This window comes from Rhinopithecus roxellana, chromosome 9, assembly GCF_007565055.1.
Source record: "Rhinopithecus roxellana isolate Shanxi Qingling chromosome 9, ASM756505v1, whole genome shotgun sequence".
NCBI classification, from domain to species: Eukaryota; Metazoa; Chordata; class Mammalia; order Primates; family Cercopithecidae; genus Rhinopithecus; species Rhinopithecus roxellana.
The window spans coordinates 50607524-50629963 of record NC_044557.1 but is presented as its reverse complement, the minus strand read 5'-3'; the positions used below and the strand labels follow the sequence as shown (position 1 = coordinate 50629963).

Genomic DNA, 22440 nt, shown 5'->3' with positions numbered 1-22440 from the left:
TTAGGCTATACTGAATTTACTTGTAAAATATTTTTCTTTCTTCAATAATAAATTACCCTTTGATTATGGTAACATTTTGACTTTATAAGATTTTTCATTGTTTTTAATGTCTTTACTCTTGCAACAACAGTTAGCTTAAAACACAAACACATGGTACAGCTGTACAAAAATACATTCTTTGTTTCTATCTTTATCCTATAGCATTTTTCTATTTTTACAATTTTTTATTTTTATTTTTACTTTTTAAACTTCTTTTTTGGTTACAAATACACAATTACAAACATTAGCCTAGGCCTATATAGGGTCAGGATCATCGATATCACTGTCTTCCACACCCATGTCTTGTCCCCCTGGAAGGTCTTCAGGGACAATAACACACACGGAGCTGTCATTTCCTATGATAACAATGCCTTCTTCTGGAATCCCTCCTGAAGGGACTGCCTGAGGTTGTTTTACAATTAACCTTTTTTTATATATAAATAGAATAAATACACTCTAAAATCACAATAAAAGTTATAGTAAATACATAATCAATAACATAGTCATTTATCATCATTATCAAGTATTATGTACTATACATAATTGTATATGCTATGTTTTTATATAACTGGTAGCACAATAGATTTGTTTACATCAACATCATCATAAAAACATAAGTAATATGTTAAAGTATGACATTACAGGCAGCTATGAAGTCCCTGAGTGATAGGTAATTTTTCAGTCTCATTTTAATTTTATGGGACCACCATGGTATATGTGATCCATTGTTGACTGAAATGCATGCAGTGCATGACTGCATATTGGAAGAAATATTATAGCTAATAATTCAAATACATCATTGGTTTCCCCTTAGCTTCTGCCACATTATTTTTGTTCTACACCTTCTAGAAAAATGTACCCCTCATTCATAAACATTTTGCCTAATATCTATCAATCTAATACAAATACTATACATTGTTAAAGTTAATCAGAATTTTTAAAATTTTTTTCATATTTTAGTGCTGACTAACCCCTTCTGGAACTAAAATGGTCAAAATCTGGTAACATTTTTATAAAAGTCAAATAAAAGTATAACAAGTGAGCAGCCTTCTTTGTAAATACTTCAATTTCCACCCCCGTAAAAATGTCACGTTTTGCATAATATTGACATTTTAATAATATTATTCTTCCAGTCCGGGGCATGGAATATCTTCTTACTTTTTTGTGTCCTCTTTAATTTTTTCATCAGCATTAAAATTTACAGTTTTCCTTGTAGAGACCTTTAAGTTCTTTGGTTAAATTTTTTTGTAAGTATTTTACAATTTTTGTGTATATTGTAAATGGGATTGCTTTCTTGATTTCTTTTCCAGATTGTTTGCTGTTGGCATATATAAATGCTACTGATTTTTTATGTTGCTGTTGTATCCTGCAATTTACTGAATTATTTTATCATTTCTAAAAGTTTTTGGTGGAATCTTTAAGGTTTTCTAAATACAAGCTCATGTCATTTATGAACAAGGATAATATCACTTCTTTCTTTGCAACTACAGTAAACAATAATCTATTGTATATTTCAAAATAGCTAGTAGAGAATAATTCAAACGTTCCCAGCATAGATAAATGTTTAAGATAATAAATATTTCAACTACCATGATTTGATGATTATACATAATATAAACTTATCAAAATATCACATGTCCAAAAATACATACATCTATTATGTATCAATAAAAAGTCACATTTTGAATAAATATATTTTTAACAAAGGTTTCCATAATTCTTTGGATGCTTATTATTTGTTTCCTCAATTACAAACGTTTCCTTAAACTTTTGATATAGGAGCTAAAAATAAATTATTAAGGCAGATAGTGAGGGTGAAGGAGTCCTCGGCAAGGCTCGCCTTTTAACAAAAAGCAGTCCCCAAATAATTTCTTTTCTAACAAAGAGCAGCCTGAAAAATCCAGCTGCAAAAATAGATAAGCAAGCTAAAAGCTTGCAGGGTGAATGCCAACAGCTGTGCCAATAGAAAAGGGCTACTGGAAACCAAGTATGTTCAACATGGAGGCTTCATCTTCCCTTTTCTTTGTCACCACATGTACAGCAGAAAAGCAGGCAACATGGTGAGGTAGAGAACCCTTCTGCATAATAAAAGATTAGGGTGAGGTAGCCAGCTTCTTCCTGGGCTATGCAAACAACACACCTAATCCTAACCAGTTCTTTGAGCTATGCAAATGGCATACCTGGTCTGACCAATTTTTTGTGGCCTATGTAAATCAACCACCACCTCCTCAAGCTCATCTATAAAACCTCCTGCACATTACTGGGGACCAGAAGACCCACTTGAGACCCCTTCTCTCTGCAGGAGAGAACTTTTCCCTTTCTTTTGTCTATTAAACCTCTGCTCTTAACCTCACTCTCTTGTGTCCACGTCCTAGTTTTCTGTGGCCGTGGAACAACAAACCTTGGGTATTATCCCAGACAATGAGACCACTTCATTTCTTTTTCACTCCTGACATAAACTGACCTAAACACACATTGATTAAAAATCTAGGTCTTTTCTTATTGCTTAAAGGGTAGATATTAAATTTATTGAAGTAAACAATGTAGCAATTTTTTAAATCACTGTGACTCTACGTATTAATGTATCTTACACCTAGGAAAGCAGTCATTGTTTACAGTGGCTATCTTCTTTGTGCAGGATGCTCCCCCTCCCCCATTTCTTTTGCTAACAGGTTCTATGCCACTGGGCAGCCAATCTCAATCCTTTTTCAGGATTATTCTGGCTGAAAAAAATTCCTTTTTCTCTCCAGTGTTAGAGGTGTTACAAGTTCAAAGCTCCTGGTAACCATGTTCCCCGCCACACAGAGAAAGGTCACAATCACCAAGAGAGAACTGGGATAATCTACAAATATGAGCAGGGATGAGAAGTAGAGAGTCTGACAAGCACTCCAGATCTTGTAACCCTTTTCTCTAAGGCTGGCTTTTCCCATCCTTCAGTAGGTTAGGTGAATCAATAGGCAACTTTTTAAAATTTCTATTACAATTAAAAGTCTGGACTAATTCATGATCTAATCTAAAAACTGAAAGATGAATTCATGAAGATAAATTGTGCTTAAATAATTATTAGCAGGATTATTGCTTAAGGCTATCTCCCTTGAGAAGATCTGACTCATAAACTCTAGAGGAGCAAGGACCATATTCATCTTACTCTACACTAGCACAGTGCCTGCTATATAATAGCTACTTGCTAAATAATTGGATAAATTAATAAAAGAGTTGAATGTCAATATAGAAAAGGGTGGTTATACTGTCCAATTTAACACAAAATCGGAAGATTTCTTGACGCCAGAATGTTTCTCTTCTATGTATTTAAATCACAAACATCATGACTTTCTATCTTAAGCCAGGGTTCTCAGATTTTAAAAATATTTCTCATCATAGTACTGAGAATACAGTTTGGAGAGTATAAATTTGAGTAAATGTTCAAAGGCAAACAGATTGAGCTGTAGTTTACATATTCTGGGTAAAAATCACTGCAATATTTATTTAGGAATTTTTCAAGTGTAGAAAGTTACAATTACATTTAAAAAATGTAAACTATTTACTAAATTCACTTTAACGGCACTATTCTCAGGAAACCATCTAGTTCTACAATACTTCCAAAACTGTCATTAAAAAGTAAATGAAAATATCAAAACAGTAAAGTTATAATTTTTGTGAAAAAGACAGTTCTAAAATAAGCATAGAATAGGTTGAAAGCAAAAGGACTCCCTAGCATTTTTTTTAAATTAGTACATTTATAATTATGTATTCTAAATATAAGATATAGATGTAAATCTGAGATTATGCTCCATCTTTCTGTAATGAGTTAAGATGGCTCAAAATGGCAATTCACATTTTGTTGTTGTTATTGTTTAAAAAAGACGACCATTATGTTTATTGGGAACAGGTAAGTCAATTATTGTACAGTATCATCAAAAAGAATTATTGGCCCTGCGCTGTGGCTCACGCCTGTAATCCCAGCACTTTGAGAGGCCAAGGTGGGCAGATCACGAGGTCAAGAGATCCAGATGGTCCTGGCCAGCATGGTGAAATCTCGTCTCTACTAAAAATACAAAAATTAGCTGGGCGTGGTGGTGGGAGCCTGTAGTCCTGGGAGACTGAGGCTGGAGAATTACTTGAACCTGGGAGGCAGAAGTTGCAGTGAGCCGAGATCCGGCCACTGCACTCCTGCCTGGGCAACAGGGCAAGACTCCCTCTCAAAAAAAAAAAAAAAAAAAAATAGAATTCTTAGGATGATAATCGCAACATTGTTCATTTCATCTAGCCATTGGAATATGGAAATCATTTCATTTCACAGCCCCCTTTAAACATACTGGTACTTTATATAAAGTGAAGTTTCCATCTTTTTGTTGCTGTTGTTTAATCTATTTGAAAAACGGTAGATTTCTTGACAGATGGTATAATGTACATAAAACATCATTGCCATCAATAGTGCATGATAATAATGAAAACGAGTACAATTTAAAAGTGTTTTCAATGCATAACTCTGAAGTAGGGGATCAATATTGTCTGTTCTCCTTTTCTGAGTAAAAACTGAGTGTGAGTTAACAGACTTCTTTCTTCAAAGTCATGTTTCTGCTGTTGAGTGAAACAAAGACACAAAACCAAGTCTTTTGGGTCAAAACTGAGTGTTCTTTTTAAAACAACACAGCTTCCTCTCTATTTGATTTCCTACATATGTGAATATGCCAAAAATTTACCTTCTTATAAATCCATGAATAAAATAGCAGTACTTCCTCTTCTTATCCTATTCTTCAAGTTTTGTTCAAATAGAATTGTTTCTCAATGTCTCAGCCAGGTCTTCTGCTTATTTTCATTTGTGTGCCTTGCTCCACATGGACTTAATGTTTCTATGTAGCATTTCTCCTAATCTCCTTGAACATGGCTGTCTTCCTTCAATATTTACTAAATGACCTGGCATCACCAGCTACCCACAGCCAGGCAGGTGCCTTATTTGCTGTTGTAGCTATCACATAATATTTGTGTTAAATGAATTATAGTGTTAAATATGACAATGATAATAGGTAAATATTATTGATGAATAATTGTAATAGTGTAAATGTTGACAGTGTAGGTATTTAGTGTCTGCTAACTTGCAAGTTTCCTCATCAGTTTTATTCCTTTAAAAGATTCTTGGATTTACCTAAGCTCAGTTTCCATCATCAGGGCATCTATAGATATATCACACTGAATGAGGGACCCATGTATACTAAGCTTAGAAGAAAATTCACAATTTTCTTAATATATTTTAGGATATTCTATTTAATTCAATTTAAGTTGTGTTTTTGTTTCGTTTTGTTTTGTTTTTTGGGGTTTTTTTATTTGCTTTTTTTATAGAGTCATGCTCTGTCTCCAGGCTGGAGTGCAGTGGTACAATCTTGGCTCACTACAACCTCCTCCCCCCAGGTTCAAGCGATTCCCCTGCCTCAGCCTCCCAAGTAACTGGGATTACAGGTGTGCACCACTATGCCTGGCTAATTTTTTGTATTTTAATAGAGGCAGGGTTTGACCATGTTGGCCAGGATGGTCTCAAACTCCCAACCTCAGGTGATCTGCCTGCCTTGGCCTACCAAAGTGCTGGGATTACAAGTGTGAGCCACCACGCCCAGCCCCTAATTTTCTTCTGAGCTTCCACTTTTTCTCTTCTAATCTTATCCCATGCGCTTCATATAGAGTTAACAATATTTCCCACTCTTCAGGTGGACATGAAATTCAAGATTGGCAAATTCAGCACAGTGACAATCCAGGGATATGATATAATTTAATTAGAGATTTCAATGAATCTCCTGCTGGGCCTGTTTCAGAACACCTCCATTCTCACCTGAATAATAGGATAAATGAATGTGGTCTTCTCAGACCTATTACATGATATGTGAAGATGAAATCAACCCAGCAAAGAGGAGGCAGAGATACAGAGAAAACTGAGTCCCGATGTCATCATTTAATGGTGAAGTTAGCTCTACAGCAAAACATTTCTAAAGTGTGATTCTTAAAATTCCCCTTGATTCTTAAGCTAATTTTATTGGCTTTTCAGACACTTAAACAAATCTTAATTAGTATACTGTATCTTCCTAGTTCTTGTGTATTTGGCAGTCCACTCTTTATTTTCACATTTAAACCACACTTTCACTGTTAAAACACATTTGGGGTCTGTCTCTTTTCTTAAAAATATGAAGATGGTATTTCATTACCAAGTATGTTGACAGCCACTGGGTGCCTCCCTGTAGTCCTCTCAAAGTTTAATGTTTTAACTAAAGAAGCAGATCACTGCTGGTAGATTAATGAATAAATATGGGGGCAAGATGAACATATCAGCTATCTATAAAAGCTCTTGGTCCCTTATTCTATAGACAGAGCTACATTTACAGGTCTCTTTCTAATCAACAAGATTAGAATATAGAATAGAAATTGAGTATACTTGGAATCAAAAAGTACAAAATATTTTTATTAGCTATTTCTAGAGTGATGTTAATTTGATAAATCACAGTATAAGCATTGTGTGATCATTCCAGGCAGGCTTACTATCTAGGGATGTAGTTTAATCTATGTGACAGATACAGTGTTTGAAAAAGTTACATTTGAATTTCTGTTTTTATAAGATTTTATTAATTTAACAGAATTGTTCTTGAAAAGGCAGAGTAACTCCATCTCCCAGAGATTTTTCCCAGTCAACTAATATGATATGTTTTACATAATACTGCCCTATGGCTATAAAGAAAAGAAAGGTATGGGATAATGAAATAGATCTATGTCTCTCATGATGATATCTTCCAACCCCTGGAAACATATTTGTTACAATAATTTTGTTTGAATTTTTACATTTGTATTGTTGATATAAATAAATGAAAACATATTCTTGATCAACTCCCTTACACAGCCAGTAAGCAGTTTGCCCATGGGGCAACACATACCTACTACTCACAATTATGGGTCAGTCCCTCTGTTAAATATTAGAAATAAAAATATTGACTAGTAAACACACAAGCAAAATACAGTCTTACAGATATGGCAATACAAGTTATTAGGGAGTATGGCAGTGGAGTAGCCAAGGATGTGAAGAGGTCAACTCTACTTGGATAGTATGGGGTAGGAGGTTTCCATATCCGCTGTAAGATACTTAAGGAACAACAAAGAGAAGTGAGAATGCCTTTCTAGATCTGGTACTGCACTGATATAAGAACCTTACAGTTCCACTGGGCCCAGGGACAATTTGAGAGGAGCTGCATCACAATGTGATCTGGAAATCTATCTTCATCCTTTACTGAGAGGGCAGTTACACCTTCTGCAACACCCTTAAGTAATCTCATTCTTTGACTTTAAAAATACATAAAGCACATCTAAATACAGGTCCACCTAGAAGCAGAAGCCAAGTAAAAAAGGCTTCACAAATGCCTTTTAGTGCCCCACGACTTTGTCATTTATACCTTGATACACGACACACCTCCGAATACCCTCCACCCACAAACACTCTAATCCTTTCCATTGGGAAGTTTCTCATGAAACCTTGTAGAATATTTTAATCCCTTTCGTAAAAACTGCTATTCATTAGTAAAAGGCAACAATTCTTTGACAAAAAGTTTAAATAAATATGATCCTTAGCAGTGGACACATATTTTTGCTGAACAAAAAATGATTTTACCCTTACAAACTAATTTCTATTTCCTTGGCTGCTCCCTAGTGTAGAGGGCTGGAAACTGGTCAAATATTTTCAGTTTGGAGTTCCACTTATGTGAGCACAAGCACACTCATACACACTCATCAACCTTGCTTTCAAAAGAAGGTATCATTACCTTTGTTCCTCCTGTTTGAAAAGTTTAGGAAGTCTGGTTTTTTGATGCAGGAATACTTTAGGATATTGCTTCATAAATGTATTGTGAGGTGATAAGGTATTGCTTATACTCCGGCTTAAAAAGAAGAGAGAAATTAAATTGTAAGTGTCATAGGATAACAGCTTCCAAGAGAAAGATTTTTAACTCAATATATACGTATCAATTCTATACTGAATATTTAGTCTAAGAAGCAACAAACAAAACTATAAAATATCAATATTTTGTGCTTTAAAAATATCCAAATCTCAGTGAGAAACATTTTAAGAAATACAAAATGTATGATAATATATGATAATGTCAACGTCAAAAATTTAATTTTTGAAGTTGTCTTCTTAAAACTCATATTTCTATAATTGATTAAAGTTTTATATAATGTACTACAGAATTAAAATCCCCCTAAAATTATTTAAAATAGTTTACATCTACATTACTAGAGAGAATATTTATCTGAATCGTTGCCATCTTGTAGTAAAATCTCATGCAGTATTTTTTAGGTCTAGAGTAAAGATGTGTTACAACAAAAGATCAGCATTTTCCAAATTCAGATCACTGAAATTACCTAAGATGCTTTTTGTAAGTAAAAATTTCTGATCCATTTATTGATAATCATAAACTCCAACAGTAGAGCCCTGGGTGGGCTTCTCTTTTTTAAATATATTCCTCAGGATGACTGTTATATGCGGCTACAGCTTGATCCATGGCAAATACCAAAAATGCCAATAAGCAAGATCCAGAGAATAGCAAATTGTCATTAAATGTTAGGTAATGATATTTGTTTCTGGAAAATCCACCACATTCCATTTTAAATTGACAACACCATGAAAAGTTTGTCAATTTTTTTAAAAATGCTAAACATTCATCTTGAGAGCTTATTTCAATAAGTATAAAAAATTCTCATACTTCAAATTTAACATTGACAAACATCTTAGCCAATAGTTGCCGCATGACAATGAACATAAAAATCCTCAAGAGAAGGCTTTTTAAAAAGTCTTTTTCATTTTTATTGTAAATAATAATGACACATTCTAAAATATTTATAACAGCTTTTTCTTCTCTGGATATGTTCCTAAAACACCATATTGATGCTTTACACAAGACAAATTCTACACACTTTAAAAATCTTATTTAATGTAACTTAATTGATTCAAACAACACAATATGATGTGATTTTCTATATTAGGCATTTTTATTCATTTTCTCACAGGGTATAGATACATTCACCAAGCATTAAACCTTTCTAAAATCTGACCACTGATTTATTGGAGGCTTCCCAGAAAAAAATTTTTTTTTGTTTGGAACTCACATTCTACAATCATCTATTTTACACATCTACCTGTTTTTCACTGGATACTTGTTATATTTCAATCATTGTACTAAGATCTTTTACATTGTTTTGTATTATTGCACATTTATATAACCTGACAATATGTTTTATTTGAGTTACTTTATTGACCCTTCTGCACAAAAAGAAACTGCAACCTTAATAGTTTGCCTAATTCATATAACTAAGAAGTGGAGGATACAGGATACAAATGAAAACTAAATTTACTCCAAAACCTATTGTTTTAACTTCTGGGATATTCTACCCCCCAATTAATAAAACACGTTAGTTCTTGCTATGTGCCAGGCACTCTTCTAAGAAATGTATATGTATCTTACTTGACTATATTAACTAGATACTCCTATCCATTTTGTTCCCAAAAAGATGCTGAGGTTCAAAGAGTACAAAAGTGTAGACATATGGGCCGGGCGCAGTGGCTCAAGCCTGTAATCCCAGCACTTTGGGAGGCCGAGACGGGCGGATCACCAGGTCAGCAGATCGAGACCATCCTGGCTAACAAGGTGAAACCCCGTCTCTACTAAAAAATACAAAAAACTAGCCGGGCGAGCTGGCGGGCGCCTGTAGTCCCAGCTACTCAGGAGGCTGAGGCAGGAGAATGGCGTAAACCCAGGAGGCGGAGCTTGCAGGGAGCTGAGATCCGGCCACTGCACTCCAGCTCGGGCGACAAAGCGAGACTCCGCCTCAAAAAAAAAAAGTGTAGACATATGCAGCCTATGCTACAAAACTTGGAATCCTATTCCAATCTGTGATCTGGTTATATCATCTTTGGAGTGGCTAAAAAATTTCTTCCCAAATACTAAGACTTTTACCCAAGTCATTTTTTATGTGTATAACCTTAGTTACACTTACATACTTTATGTATATAACCTTAGTTAGCTGCCTCCTTCACCTAATTCTTGAGAATTTCCAAGATGTGGTTGGTAACGTACATGGATTCAGTGTCTAGGATCTGGGTCTCCAAAAGTAGTATGTCCAAAAAGTGAAATACGTGGAAGGTTGAAACGGAAGAGTCAAATGCTAGAGCTGGAGATGACATGATTTTCAGACTGAGCCCCTAAATGACCTGTAATGCTATAATGTATATTCTATGTCCCAAAAATGTAATGTAGAACATATTCCTACTTCTGAATCTCTTGTTGAAACAACAACATATGTCTGTGTGTTCAGTAGAAAAGTATTATTGTCTAAAACCATGTGAAATCTGTAAATAAATGTATCTAAATATGGAATACAGAAGTAGCTGAGGGGAAACATAAAATAATTAGCATGCCAGAGACAAAGAAATGTTTAGAATTATGGTAGAGTTGGAGAGTAGATCATGGACCTAAATACCTATCTGACCCTTCAATTCTGTCCTGAAGATGTTTTTCGTGATTTACCAGGCTATGAGTAAATACTACCCATGGACAAAGAAGTTGCCACTTCATTGAAGCTTACCTGCAATGAACTCATCAATAAGAAAATAACTCCAACTTCCTCAAGCAGATGAAAGGGAAATACATTCAAAATATATAGGTTTACACAGCAGAACTCTAGAGCACTCTCAGGATTCTCTATATACAGGGATTACAAAATTAAATGCTTATCGTATCCAAGCAAGTATCATAAGGTGGGAACTGCAGGTAACCTGAAAAGACCATGTCCTCATGGAGGGACCTGTGACCTCGCCCTTAAGACCATTTTTATCATGTATTAATAGAAGTTCAATGTGTTCAGATCCTGTAGTTTTCTACAGAAGTCAGAAATCTGTACTCTCATGTAAAAATGTCTTATTTTTAAATGTTAATAACTGCTATGGATTGTATGGTTCCCCCTCTCCCAAAAAGGCATATATTAAATCTCTAACACCCAGTGTGACTATATTTGAAGATAAACGCAGTCTCCCTAACTACAAGGGAGATTGGTAAATGTAGTCTAGCCCTGTGCCCAAAAAGAAGATAAAGTTTGGAGGAGCATACGGAAGCCTTTAAAGTAGATATAAAATCACTGACTATATTAGATTTGGATGTATTATTATTTAGAAATGTGTTTGTCATTTTACAGATAAGGAAATGATGAACATAAAGTTTAAATTACCTGCCTATGCTTATATAAAGTAGCAAAATGAGTGAACACATTCCAATCATCTTGCTCTAAGATTAAGGGTCTTCCATTTCTCATCATAGGCACAATCTAGTAGAGAAGGAAGGAAGGAACACGTCGTACTGTCAGGGAATACTACCAAGGGCTTTAAGTGATCACCCTTCCCCTGTTCTAGGCTAATCTACTCGGTGTTCTCATGGCTGAGTTCTACCCAGTGGAATAGAAAAGAGAAGGCAGAAGGATGCGCCAAAAAAGATTCTTCCACAGAAGATTCTCAAGGTCCTTTTCCCTTCCAGCTTGATGCAGAGGAACAAGGTGGCCTTGGAAGCCACACAATAAAGACTGAAGAGCAAATGTTTGGTAGAGGCCTGAGTTTCTAAACTAAAAGAACAAACTGTCAATGAAAAGCACCCCTTTACAGCATTATGTGGGAAAGAAATAAAATTATATTATGTAAAGCTACTGAGATTTAGTGTTTATCTATAGCAGCCAGAAATGCCCTAATGCAATATTTCTTCTGCATCTCATTCAGTTTTGCTCACAGGTCTGAAAACATAATAAGCTTTTAATAAGATGCTTATTGATTAATTATATTTATGTGTTTGCCCTAAGGCAATTCACATTTTTCATTTTAAGTTAACTAAGGCAAGTCATAAAAGTTGAATATATTCAATCACTTATAGATTGTTTCCTCCTGAATTTGTCTTACAAATATCATAGCATCTACACACGTATTTGATGAAAATTAAAAACAATATAAGTGATATCCTGATAAAGGAGGCAGGTACATTTGATAAGAATTAAGCTGATTCTATACTGCATATATAAACACATTTTCATAATGCATGTCATTCTTTTATTACCATATGAGTTGAAAAATTAACATTCCATAAAAATGTCAGGGTATTTAACATTAGGCCACTACAAAGTTTCACGCTATTCAATGTCTTCTCTTCTTATTTAAATTTTTTTTGGAAATGTGAGTTTCTAGCCTTATTCATGGACAAAGCTCATTAGCCAATGACTTTATGCCTTCAAAATTATATTTTTTCAAAGAAGTTCCACATGCTATTGCAATTAAACATTAAGATTAATCTCAAACTTTTCATTTTCATAAAGTACTGAAAGAAAATTTAAAGATCTGTTTGACAAAATTAACTGTAAGATTGAATGTAAACCTCTTAGAGAGATATTGATCAGTCATGAAAGTTTACTTCCCCTGAAATAACTAACTAAAGTTCTCCCTATTTTGAGAATCAATATATGATTTGCACATAAAATTGAAGTCCTGTAAGCTTATGTGAAGTATTTAAACCTTTCATTTATTTTTTTATCTTTAGAAAGGGACTTCCTATCTTTAGGATTTTTATAGTAGCTAGAAATAATAAAAGTAAAACTTCAGATCCACTGTTTATAGTATATTAGGCATATAAAAATGTTAATTGTTAATGTAAATCCAGGTACACAATGTACAGCATTTAGATATCAGTTTTTAAATTTTTATTAAAATCACAGGGCTAGAAACCTCACTTTTAATGGAAAAAAGGACAAGAATGTGAGTCACCATCAAATCTTCCTGGAGCAATACATATAAATGCAGTGCTTGTCATGTTAAATGCTATTAAGACTAGAAAAATCTAGTTATGGCCGGGCGCGGTGGCTCAAGCCTGTAATCCCAGCACTTTGGGAGGCCGAGACGGGCTGGATCACAAGGTCAGGAGATCGAGACCATCCTGGCTAACATGGTGAAACCCCGTCTCTACTAAAAAAAAATACAAAAAAACTAGCCGGGCGAGCTGGCGGGCGCCTGTAGTCCCAGCTACTCAGGAGGCTGAGGCAGGAGAATGGCGTAAACCCCGGAGGTGGAGCGTGCAGTGAGCTGAGATCCGGCCACTGCACTCCAGCCTGGGCGACAGAGCGAGACTCCGTCTCAAAAAAAAAAAAAAAGAAAAGAAAAGAAAAATAAAAATCTAGTTATGAGAAAGATTTCTTTATTAAAAAGTACCTAGACACAGACTCAGGAAAAACATTGATCATTAGAACAGAACTATTTAAAAGGAAATATCTGGCACTCATATACTGGTAGGGTAGAACCTATCTTATACCTTAGAAGAACACACCTTCTAACACACCTGAGAACATACCTTATACTCACACATGCCAAAATGCAAAAGAAGAAAAAAAATCTTCAAGGTTTTTGCAGCATGGCAGTCTTGATTCTCTAAAGAGCCCTGTTGTTGCACATATCCTGCATAACAAATTTCTGGTGCATTGCTGGTCTTATGAAAGGTGACCTAGGTCTCCAAGACCTACCACATTGCAAGAAAAGAAGGGGGAAAGTGAGTTGATACTTGAGATGTGAGCAATGGGCAGAGAGGAGTGGTACGGTGTTCTAAAGGCAGTCACTGATACGAAGGAGCATGGGTGGGAGGAACTGAGCCATGACTGAGGAACAAGGAGGGGAGCCCAGCCATCTTTGTGGAAGGACTCTTGAAGGAGAATGGAGTAGCTTAGCTTGATGGTGAACACTGAGTCTAGGAAGAGATAGATATAAATTTTCTGTTGAAGAATTTTTCATAATTTAGGCCACATGTTACTACTACATGTTAATAAGCAAATCTTTCACAGAAAGATCACCTGGAAAGACAAGCTGCCATAAGTGCAAGCCAGCAGCAACAGTATCAGATTTATATCCCTAAGTCTATAAATTACCCTATGTTAGACATAAAATATAAAAGAGTTATATATAAGATCTTTATGAAAATAAAGGAGGGAATCACAATGATGATTAATAACAAGAGACTATCAGGAATAGCCAATCAAACTTGAAGAACAAAGTGGAAAATCTCAAATTGAAAATTACATATATTTTTAGTATCTTTAAATTTTATTTTTACTGTATAATTTAAGTGTACAATATGATGTTATAGAATACACACAGATAATAAAAAGATTTCTATAGGGAAGCAAATTAACATATCCATCATTTCATATAGTTACCCATTTTTTTGTGTGTGGCAAGAACAGCTCAAATCTACTCATTTAGCATGAATCCCAAATACAGTGCAATGTTATTGCCTATAGTCCTCATATTGTGTATTAGATCTCTTCACTTGTTCATCCTACATATATTCTACTTTGTGTCCTCTGATCTACATCTCCCCATTTCCTCCCTTCACCCTTGCCCCTAGTAACCACTGTTATCTATCTCTGTATTTGCATTTTTTTTAAATTTCACATATAAGTGAGATCAAGAAGTATTTTACTTTCTGTGTCTGGCTTATTTAACTTAACGTAAGGGCCTCTGGGTTCATCTATGTTGTGGCAAATGGCAAGATCTCATTCTTCCTTAGGGCTGAATAGTAGTCCATTGGGTATATAAACCAGATATTTTATTTTTTATTTTTCACTTTTATTTCAGTTTCAGGGGTACACATGCAGGTTTGTTACATAAGTAAATTGCATTGCCTTTTTTTTTATTCTAACAGTGTCTTCAGCAGAGGAGAAGATTTGAATTTTAAGGAAGTTTAGCTTAATCATTTCATTTTTCATCAGTCATGCTTTTGGTGTATTACCTAAGAAGTCATCACCAAACCCAACGTTACCTAGATTTTTTCCGTTGTTATCTTATATGGTTTTATACTTTTACATTTTAAATTTACGTCTATGATCCATTTTGAGTTAATTTTGTGAATAATGTAAGGTCTCTGTCTAGACACATAAATTTTTTGGGGGGGGGATATGGATATCCAGTTGTTTTAGTATCATTTATTGAAAATCCATACTTTCTCCATTGAATTGACTTGCTCTTTTGTTAAAGATCAGTTGACATATTTGTGTGGGTCTACTCATGACCTCTGTATTCTGTTTCATTGATCCATTTGTCTATTTTGCTAATACCACATTGTCTTGATTGCTGTAGCTTTATAGTAAGTCTTGAATCTGTGTATTCATTTCTTTTGAAATTAGTAATTCAAAGAGTAGACATGCAACAGAAAAATCTCTTGTAAAATTGAAAACAACATAAGTTATTTTGAATTTTATTTTGACCACTATTCTGACCATCACTTGACACTGAACTTTTTCACCACCCTCAGAGAAAACCCATATTAAATCAGTGAATATCATTTTAGCCTTTTTCGTGTCTTTATATACATTTCAGTGAACCAGTAGATATTTAATTTATAGATTTATGTTTAAGTGTGTGGTCTTTGTATATAAAAGATATATCATATTGTATTTGAATACAATATGTGGTATACTCAGTGGTATATGCATACAATAAATACTATTCAGCAATAAAAGGAATAAGCTATCAAGCCAAATACACACACATACACACACACACTATATATATATATGTAGATCCACAGAATAAATTCATGAAATAAAAATTAAGCATGAAACACAAATATATGTAGATTAGTATATCCATACAATAAATATTATTCAGCATTAAAAGGAATGAGCTATCAAGCCAAATACACACACGCACACACACACAGAGAAAAAAACTTAAATACATATTGTTTAGTGAAGGAAGCTGCTGTGGTTTAAATGTGCCACCCAAAATTCACGCTTTTGAAACTTAATCCCCAGTGCCACAGTGTTGTAAGGTGGGGCTTAATAAAGGTGACTGAATCATGAGGGTACGACTCATGAATTAATGCCATTATCACATTAGCAGGTTAATTATCATGAGAGTTGATACAAAGCAAGTCTAGTCCTTGGTGTCTTTCTCTATCTTCTCTATCTTTCAAAAGCTTGCTTTTGCCTTCCACCCTTATACCATAAGATGACTCTTGCCAGATGCCAGTCTCATGCCCTTTGACTTCGCAGCCCCCAGAGGTGTGAGAAATACATTTATTTTCTTTATAAATTATCCAATCTCTGATATTCTTTTACAGCAACAGAAAACAGACTAAGACAGAAGGCAATCTGAAAATAATATATACAGTATTATTCCAACTATATGACATTCTAAAAAAGGCAAAATTATGGAGACAGAGGAAAAAATCAGTGGTTGTCAGGGGTTGAGGGTAGGGAGAAGGGAGGGAGAGGAGATGGAGCAGAAGATTTTGAGTAGTAAAACTATTCCGTGATGTTGAACACACATCATTACATGGAATGGTTGACCCACAGTCATTATATACTTGTCAAAAGCCCTACAATGTTCAACACCAGCAGTAATCCCTAATGTAAATGGGTTTTAGTTAATAGTAATATATCAACACTGGCTAAAAATTGCAACACACATACGATGCTTCTGCAAGATATTGATAATATGCGAAACTAGGAAGGAGGGGTCAAGGTATATGTGGAAGTTATACCTTCTACTCAAATTTTCTGTAAAGCCAAAAGTATTCAAAAATTAATATATTAAAACATATGAACAAAATAGATTTAACTTGTTGTAGTACATTATGTGGAATTAAGATGAGAAGAGATTTGAGAATGTAATTCCACTTAGAAGTTTGGTAGTCCTGGATTCAGGTAATAAAAGCTAGAGTGGAGTAGTACATTAAAAAATGAGTGATAAACAGTAGAGATACAATGGAACAGTAGAATCTAATTATAACACATGGAGAAATAAAGAGAAAAGGTAACAAAACATGCCTGCAAGATTTTCATGCTTTAATTACTGGGTAAATGCAGGCCTTCCACAAGTATTTCTTGAATGTCAACTATGTATCATGCACTGAAATAAGCAGTAAAAATTCTCAGGTGCACCAAACAAATAGTGTTGCTTTTTTCCCCCAGGAATTTATAGTCTAACTGTAGTGATATGTATAGAAATAGAGAAAGAAAGCGAGTTTTCAGGAAAGAATGAGTTTGTTTCTGAAATCAAGATCTAGGGAAATCTGAAGGTTAATGAAATCTTAGCAATTATCTATAGCAACTCCTCTAATTTGAGAAAGTTTAAGATAATATCATCTAGACCAGTGTTCCTTAAGAGGAAGGGAAGACGGGAGAAGGAGAACTATCGACATTTTGGTTGGGACAATGTGCAAGATTTTACTGCACATTACTAAAGGTTTAAAATCCCCTACTTCCTTTGAGTCATGGTAATAACTATAAATATGTGTACATTTCAAATGCCCCCTAGTGAAGGTACCGCCCTAGGTAGAAAACCTTGCCTAAACAATTGCCTATAAGAGTGTACACGTTAGGTAAAACATTATTAATAGGCATGCCTTGAATTAACAACCTATTGAATAAATGTTAACAACCTATTGAATAAATGTAAGATCCCACCAATATCTGCCCACATTTTCAGCCATCCCAAAAGACAGGGCTGTTCTGGATTGACAGTGCCAGCTAGTGGTCATCAGAGGAAACCTCAAAATAAAAAATGGCTTCATTCCAGACAAAGCAATGTTTAATGGCTCAAAGCTCAGATCATTTCTTTTATGTGTACGTAAACCATCTTTTTAAAGCTCTCCTCCCTTTCCTTTCTCTTTCAAACTTCATATCCATAAAAACAAAAGTCCCCTATTTCTTCATTTCTTTATTTTTGAAGACAAAAATACATGTCTAATTATGTCTGGAAAGCCAACAGAATTATCAAAACATTCTCATTAAGAAAAAGAAAGGTTCTCACCAACATCCTGTGAGTGAAAAAAGAGAAGAAAGAGGAAAGTAAGATATTTTTGAAACAAAAATTAATAATGAATATACTCTAAAGGCCTTATGGTTTTCCAGGAACCTCCTTAAAATTATCATAATTATCTGTATCAAACTCTTAATACTTTTCTAATTAAAGGTACTGAAACAGTGAGAAAGAAACAATTACTCAATTTTTTAATTTTTCATTAATTACTATAAATTTTAAAATGTTATTTTCTTCTTTATTATAAAAGCATAACATTTCGATATATTTTGAGCAAATTAGGGAAAATTGGGTACTCTATGACTTTGTCAGTTAGCTTTTTTGTTTTGAAGAACAATGATTAACAATCATATTTAGATTAAAGAGTTTCCACTAGAGGATTGAGTTGACTTCCTGTTCTACAATTCTGTGATTCAATAATATTGTGTCTTTGGAAAATTCTGAATGCTTGACAGTTAATTTATAAATGAACTTTGGACTAAAAGCTGTTCATGGGTGATAGTTTTTATAAGTATTCAAGTATTCATGGGTTACAGCTTTTATAAGTATTCGACCTTTTTTATAATAAAAACTCTCAATAGAAGGAATGTACATAAACACAATAAAGGCCATATATGATAAACCAACAGCTAACACTTTACTCAAAGGTGAAAAGTTGACATTTTTTCATCTAAGATCAAGAACAAGACAAGTATGCCCACTTTCATTACTTCTTTTCAACATAGTATTGAAAGTCGTAGCCAGAGCAATTAGGCAAAAGAAAGAAAAAAAAAAAAAATACAGCCCAATGGGGAAGGAAGCAGGGAAACTGTCTCCAGTTGCAGACAAAATGGATCTTATAAGTATGAAAGCCTAGAGACTCCACCAAAAGCTATTAGAATAAATAAATATAGTAAAGTTATAGGATATACAAAATGAATGTACAAAAGTTAGTCATGCTTCTATACACAAACCACCCAAACAAATCCTAGAAAAATAATTCTATTTACGATAGCAACAACAAAGTAGACTACTTAGTGTGAATTTAACCAAAAAAGTTTAAAGATCTGTATACTGAAACACTAATGAAAGAAATTGAAAACACAAATAGAAGGATATCCATGTTCACTGATTAGAACAATTAATATGGTTAAAATGTCCATCCTACCAAAAGTGATGTACAGATTCAAGGCAAACTGTATCACAGTTCCAATGCCATCTTCACAAAAATAGAAAAAACAATTCTAAAATTTGTATGGAACCACTAAAGACCCCAAATAACCAAAGAGTCTTGAGCAAAAAGAGTCTCGAGCAAAAAGAGCAAAGCCAAAGGCATCTCACTCCCTGAATTCAAAATATATTATAAAGCTAGTATAATCAAAAGAGTATGGTGCTGGCATAAAAACAGACATATTGATCAATTGAACAGGATAGAAAACCCAGAAAAAAACACACACAGTTATAATAAATTGATTATTGACAAAATTGCCAAGAACACACAATGGAAAAAGGACAGTCTCTCTAAGAAGTGGTGCTTTAAAACACTGGATGTCCACAGCAGAGAATGAAATTAGACAATTACCTCTCACCATATACAAAAATAAACTCAAAATGGATTAAATACAAAAGATCTAAAACTTAAACATAGAACTGCTAGGATAAAACATAGAGGAAAATCTCCATGACATTGGTCTGAGCAAAGATTTCTTGAGTATGATCTGAAAGCATAGGCAACAAAAGCAAAAACAATCAAATGAGATTACATCAAACTAAAAGCTTCTGCACAACCAAGGAAACAATCAACGAAGTGAAGAAACAACCTACAGAATGGGAAAAATATTTGCAAACTATATATCTAATAAGGAATTAATATCCAAATATACAAGGAACTCAAACCACTCAGTGGCAAGGAAAAAGAAATGATTAAAAATGGACAGTTTTTTTGAACACCTACTTTGCCAAAGAAGACATATGTATAGCAAATGTGTTCATGAAAAAAATAACAAATGCTCAATAGCAGTAATCAATGGGGAAATGAAAACTAAAGCCACAGTGAGATATTACCTAATATCTGTTAGAATGAGGACCTGAACAAAAAGGAACCCTCATACAGGTACACTGTTAGTGGGAATGTAAATTAGTACAGCCATTATGGAAAACAGTATGGAGTTTCGTCAGAAAGACTAAAAATAGAATTAACATATGATGCAGAAACCTCACTTCTGGGTATCTATCCAAAGAAACTGAAATCAATATGTTGAAGAGATATCTACATTCCCATGTTTATTGCAGCACTTTTCACAAGAGCCAAAATGTGAAATCAACCTAAATGTCCATCAATGAACAAATGGCTTTAAAAAAATGTAGTACTTATGCACAGTGGAATACTGTTCAGTCTTTAAAAGAAGGAAATTCTTCTGCAACACCATGAATAACATCAAGGACATTATGCTAAGTAAGATAAAGCAGGCACCAAAAGACATATACCATATGATCTCACATAGAGGTGGAATCTGAAAACATGAAAGTCATGGAAGCAGAGAGTAGAATGGTGGTTACTAGGAGCTAGGTTGCTGGGGAGGAATGTGGAGATGTTGATGAAAGGGTATAAAGATTCAATTAGACAGGAGTAAAAGGTTTTTAAGATGTATTGCACAACAGGGTGACTACAGTAAATAATAATATATTGTTTATATAATAGCCAGGAGAGCAAATTTCAAATGTCTCATCACAAAAAAAGTAAGAGAAGTGATGGATATGTTAATCATCTTGATTTAATTATTTCATATTGTGTACATATATGAAAACATTTTTCCACAGATATGCATATAATTAAGATTTCTTGATTGAAAGTAATATTTAAAAATAATCTGCTCTCTAGACAATACTAAAAAGAAAAACTGTAAGTCCAAATCTATCCTAACTTATTTATAATCAACACAGAAAAGTCTTGTACATTTTTTTTGAATCATCAGAAGATATTTATTTCTACTGAACATCAAAATAAAATCCAGTGCAAAACATTGAACTCTATGCCAAATGTCAAGGAGTAGGAAACACTAATATAAATAAAACAAATCTGCCTTCATGGAGCTTGTAGTCTACTAGGATGAAAAATCTTGCACTCAAAAATTAAAAAATCCGAAGTGATATCATCCTCCCTTTGTTATTAATTTTTTATTTTATCTTCAATTAAAAAATCCTAGGATAATATATCAACCTACTGCCCTTATTCTAATAAAAGAAACTTTTTTAGAATCAAAATTAATGCCTTTTGTGAGTTTCATGTACAAAAATGTAAAACCTTGAATCATTTAATTCTCAGCCTTCCTATTTTTATTATAGGGTAAAAGAGTAGTTTATTGGTCACTTTTCATCTATAATACATAAAGAACTAATAATATTGATAAATACATTTTTCCTAAATTTCCTCTCAATTTGTTGAAATCACTTGAATTCTGAAGTTTTTAAATAAATCCTGTGAATGTATTTCTGGTAAACTGTCTAAAGAAATGTCAAGGGAGGAAAAGGACCGGACTTCCAAGCTTTTATTAATTTGTTGTAATTTTATTCTCATTCCAAGTAAATATTCATCTTCATATCTGATTTTGTATTTGTAACTATATATTGTATTTCTAACAGAATGATGCAAAACCTATATGCACATACCTTAAAACCTGTTCCCCCAGGCCCCTAGTGTGTACCAGTGCTCCAAAAGAACACATCCAACAATTTCAGGATTTGGGTTTCTAACAGAAGACACAGTAAACATAAGACTTACTAGAGGGAGTCAGGCAGTACAGCCAGACTAGACCTGAATGAGATAACTGTCTCATGAGAGGACACTGCCCAAGAGGAATGATTCAATCCAGGAAGAGGAAGGCTGATCACATTTATGTAGAGGGGATACTTTGACAGAACTAGATCTAGATGATTCAATCTCTCTTATTATGATCCCCCAAGAGAAAAAAATCTAGAAGTATTTTGAAAGTGAAATGAGTCTGGGCCAGAAAGCAAAAGGAAAATGAAAGCAAAAAGGCCATTTAGTTCCAAAAGCTTCTCATGCATTAGAAAAGGGACCAACACATAAGATAGATTCAAAGCTTGGATGTTAACATTTTTCAAGACACTTAAAATATTGGATGAGCTTTTCTGAATAACAATAATAAAAAAAAAACTAACACTTTTGGAACCCTACGTACCAGACACTATTTACATATATTAGGCTCATTAATCATCCTAGTAACCCTTTAAAGTGAGTACTATTGTTATCTCCATTTTACAAATGAAAAAACCAAGGCAGAGAAATGTAGTAAGCAGTATAAAGTCACACAGAGGGTAAGAGGCTGAGACAGGATTCACACCAGGCAATAGGTCTCAGGAGTGAGTGGACTTCATTCTTTACTCCATGTCGAAAGGCACTGGGAGCGAGGAGGAGGCAGCAATGCACAGGGGAAAATGATCCCTCTTGACAGAAATCCAAGCAATATCAAAGTTGAATGCCTTCTTCTCTCTCTCTCTGAGAAAGAAGAAATGAGAAGACATACAACAATATA

The 22440-nt window shown here is 34.1% G+C and overlaps 1 protein-coding gene across 2 annotated transcripts in view; it reads right to left on the bottom strand.

Moving 5' to 3' along the window:
- The window catches only part of CNBD1 (cyclic nucleotide binding domain containing 1), a 581166-nt gene that overhangs the window by 535475 nt on the left and 23251 nt on the right, over positions 1–22440 (bottom strand). For both annotated transcript variants that reach the window (XM_030937987.1, XM_030937986.1), the window contains exon 3: positions 7833–7946. In XM_030937987.1, the coding sequence (XP_030793847.1) occupies positions 7833–7946 (114 nt within the window). The remainder of the gene's footprint in view (positions 1–7832; positions 7947–22440) is intronic.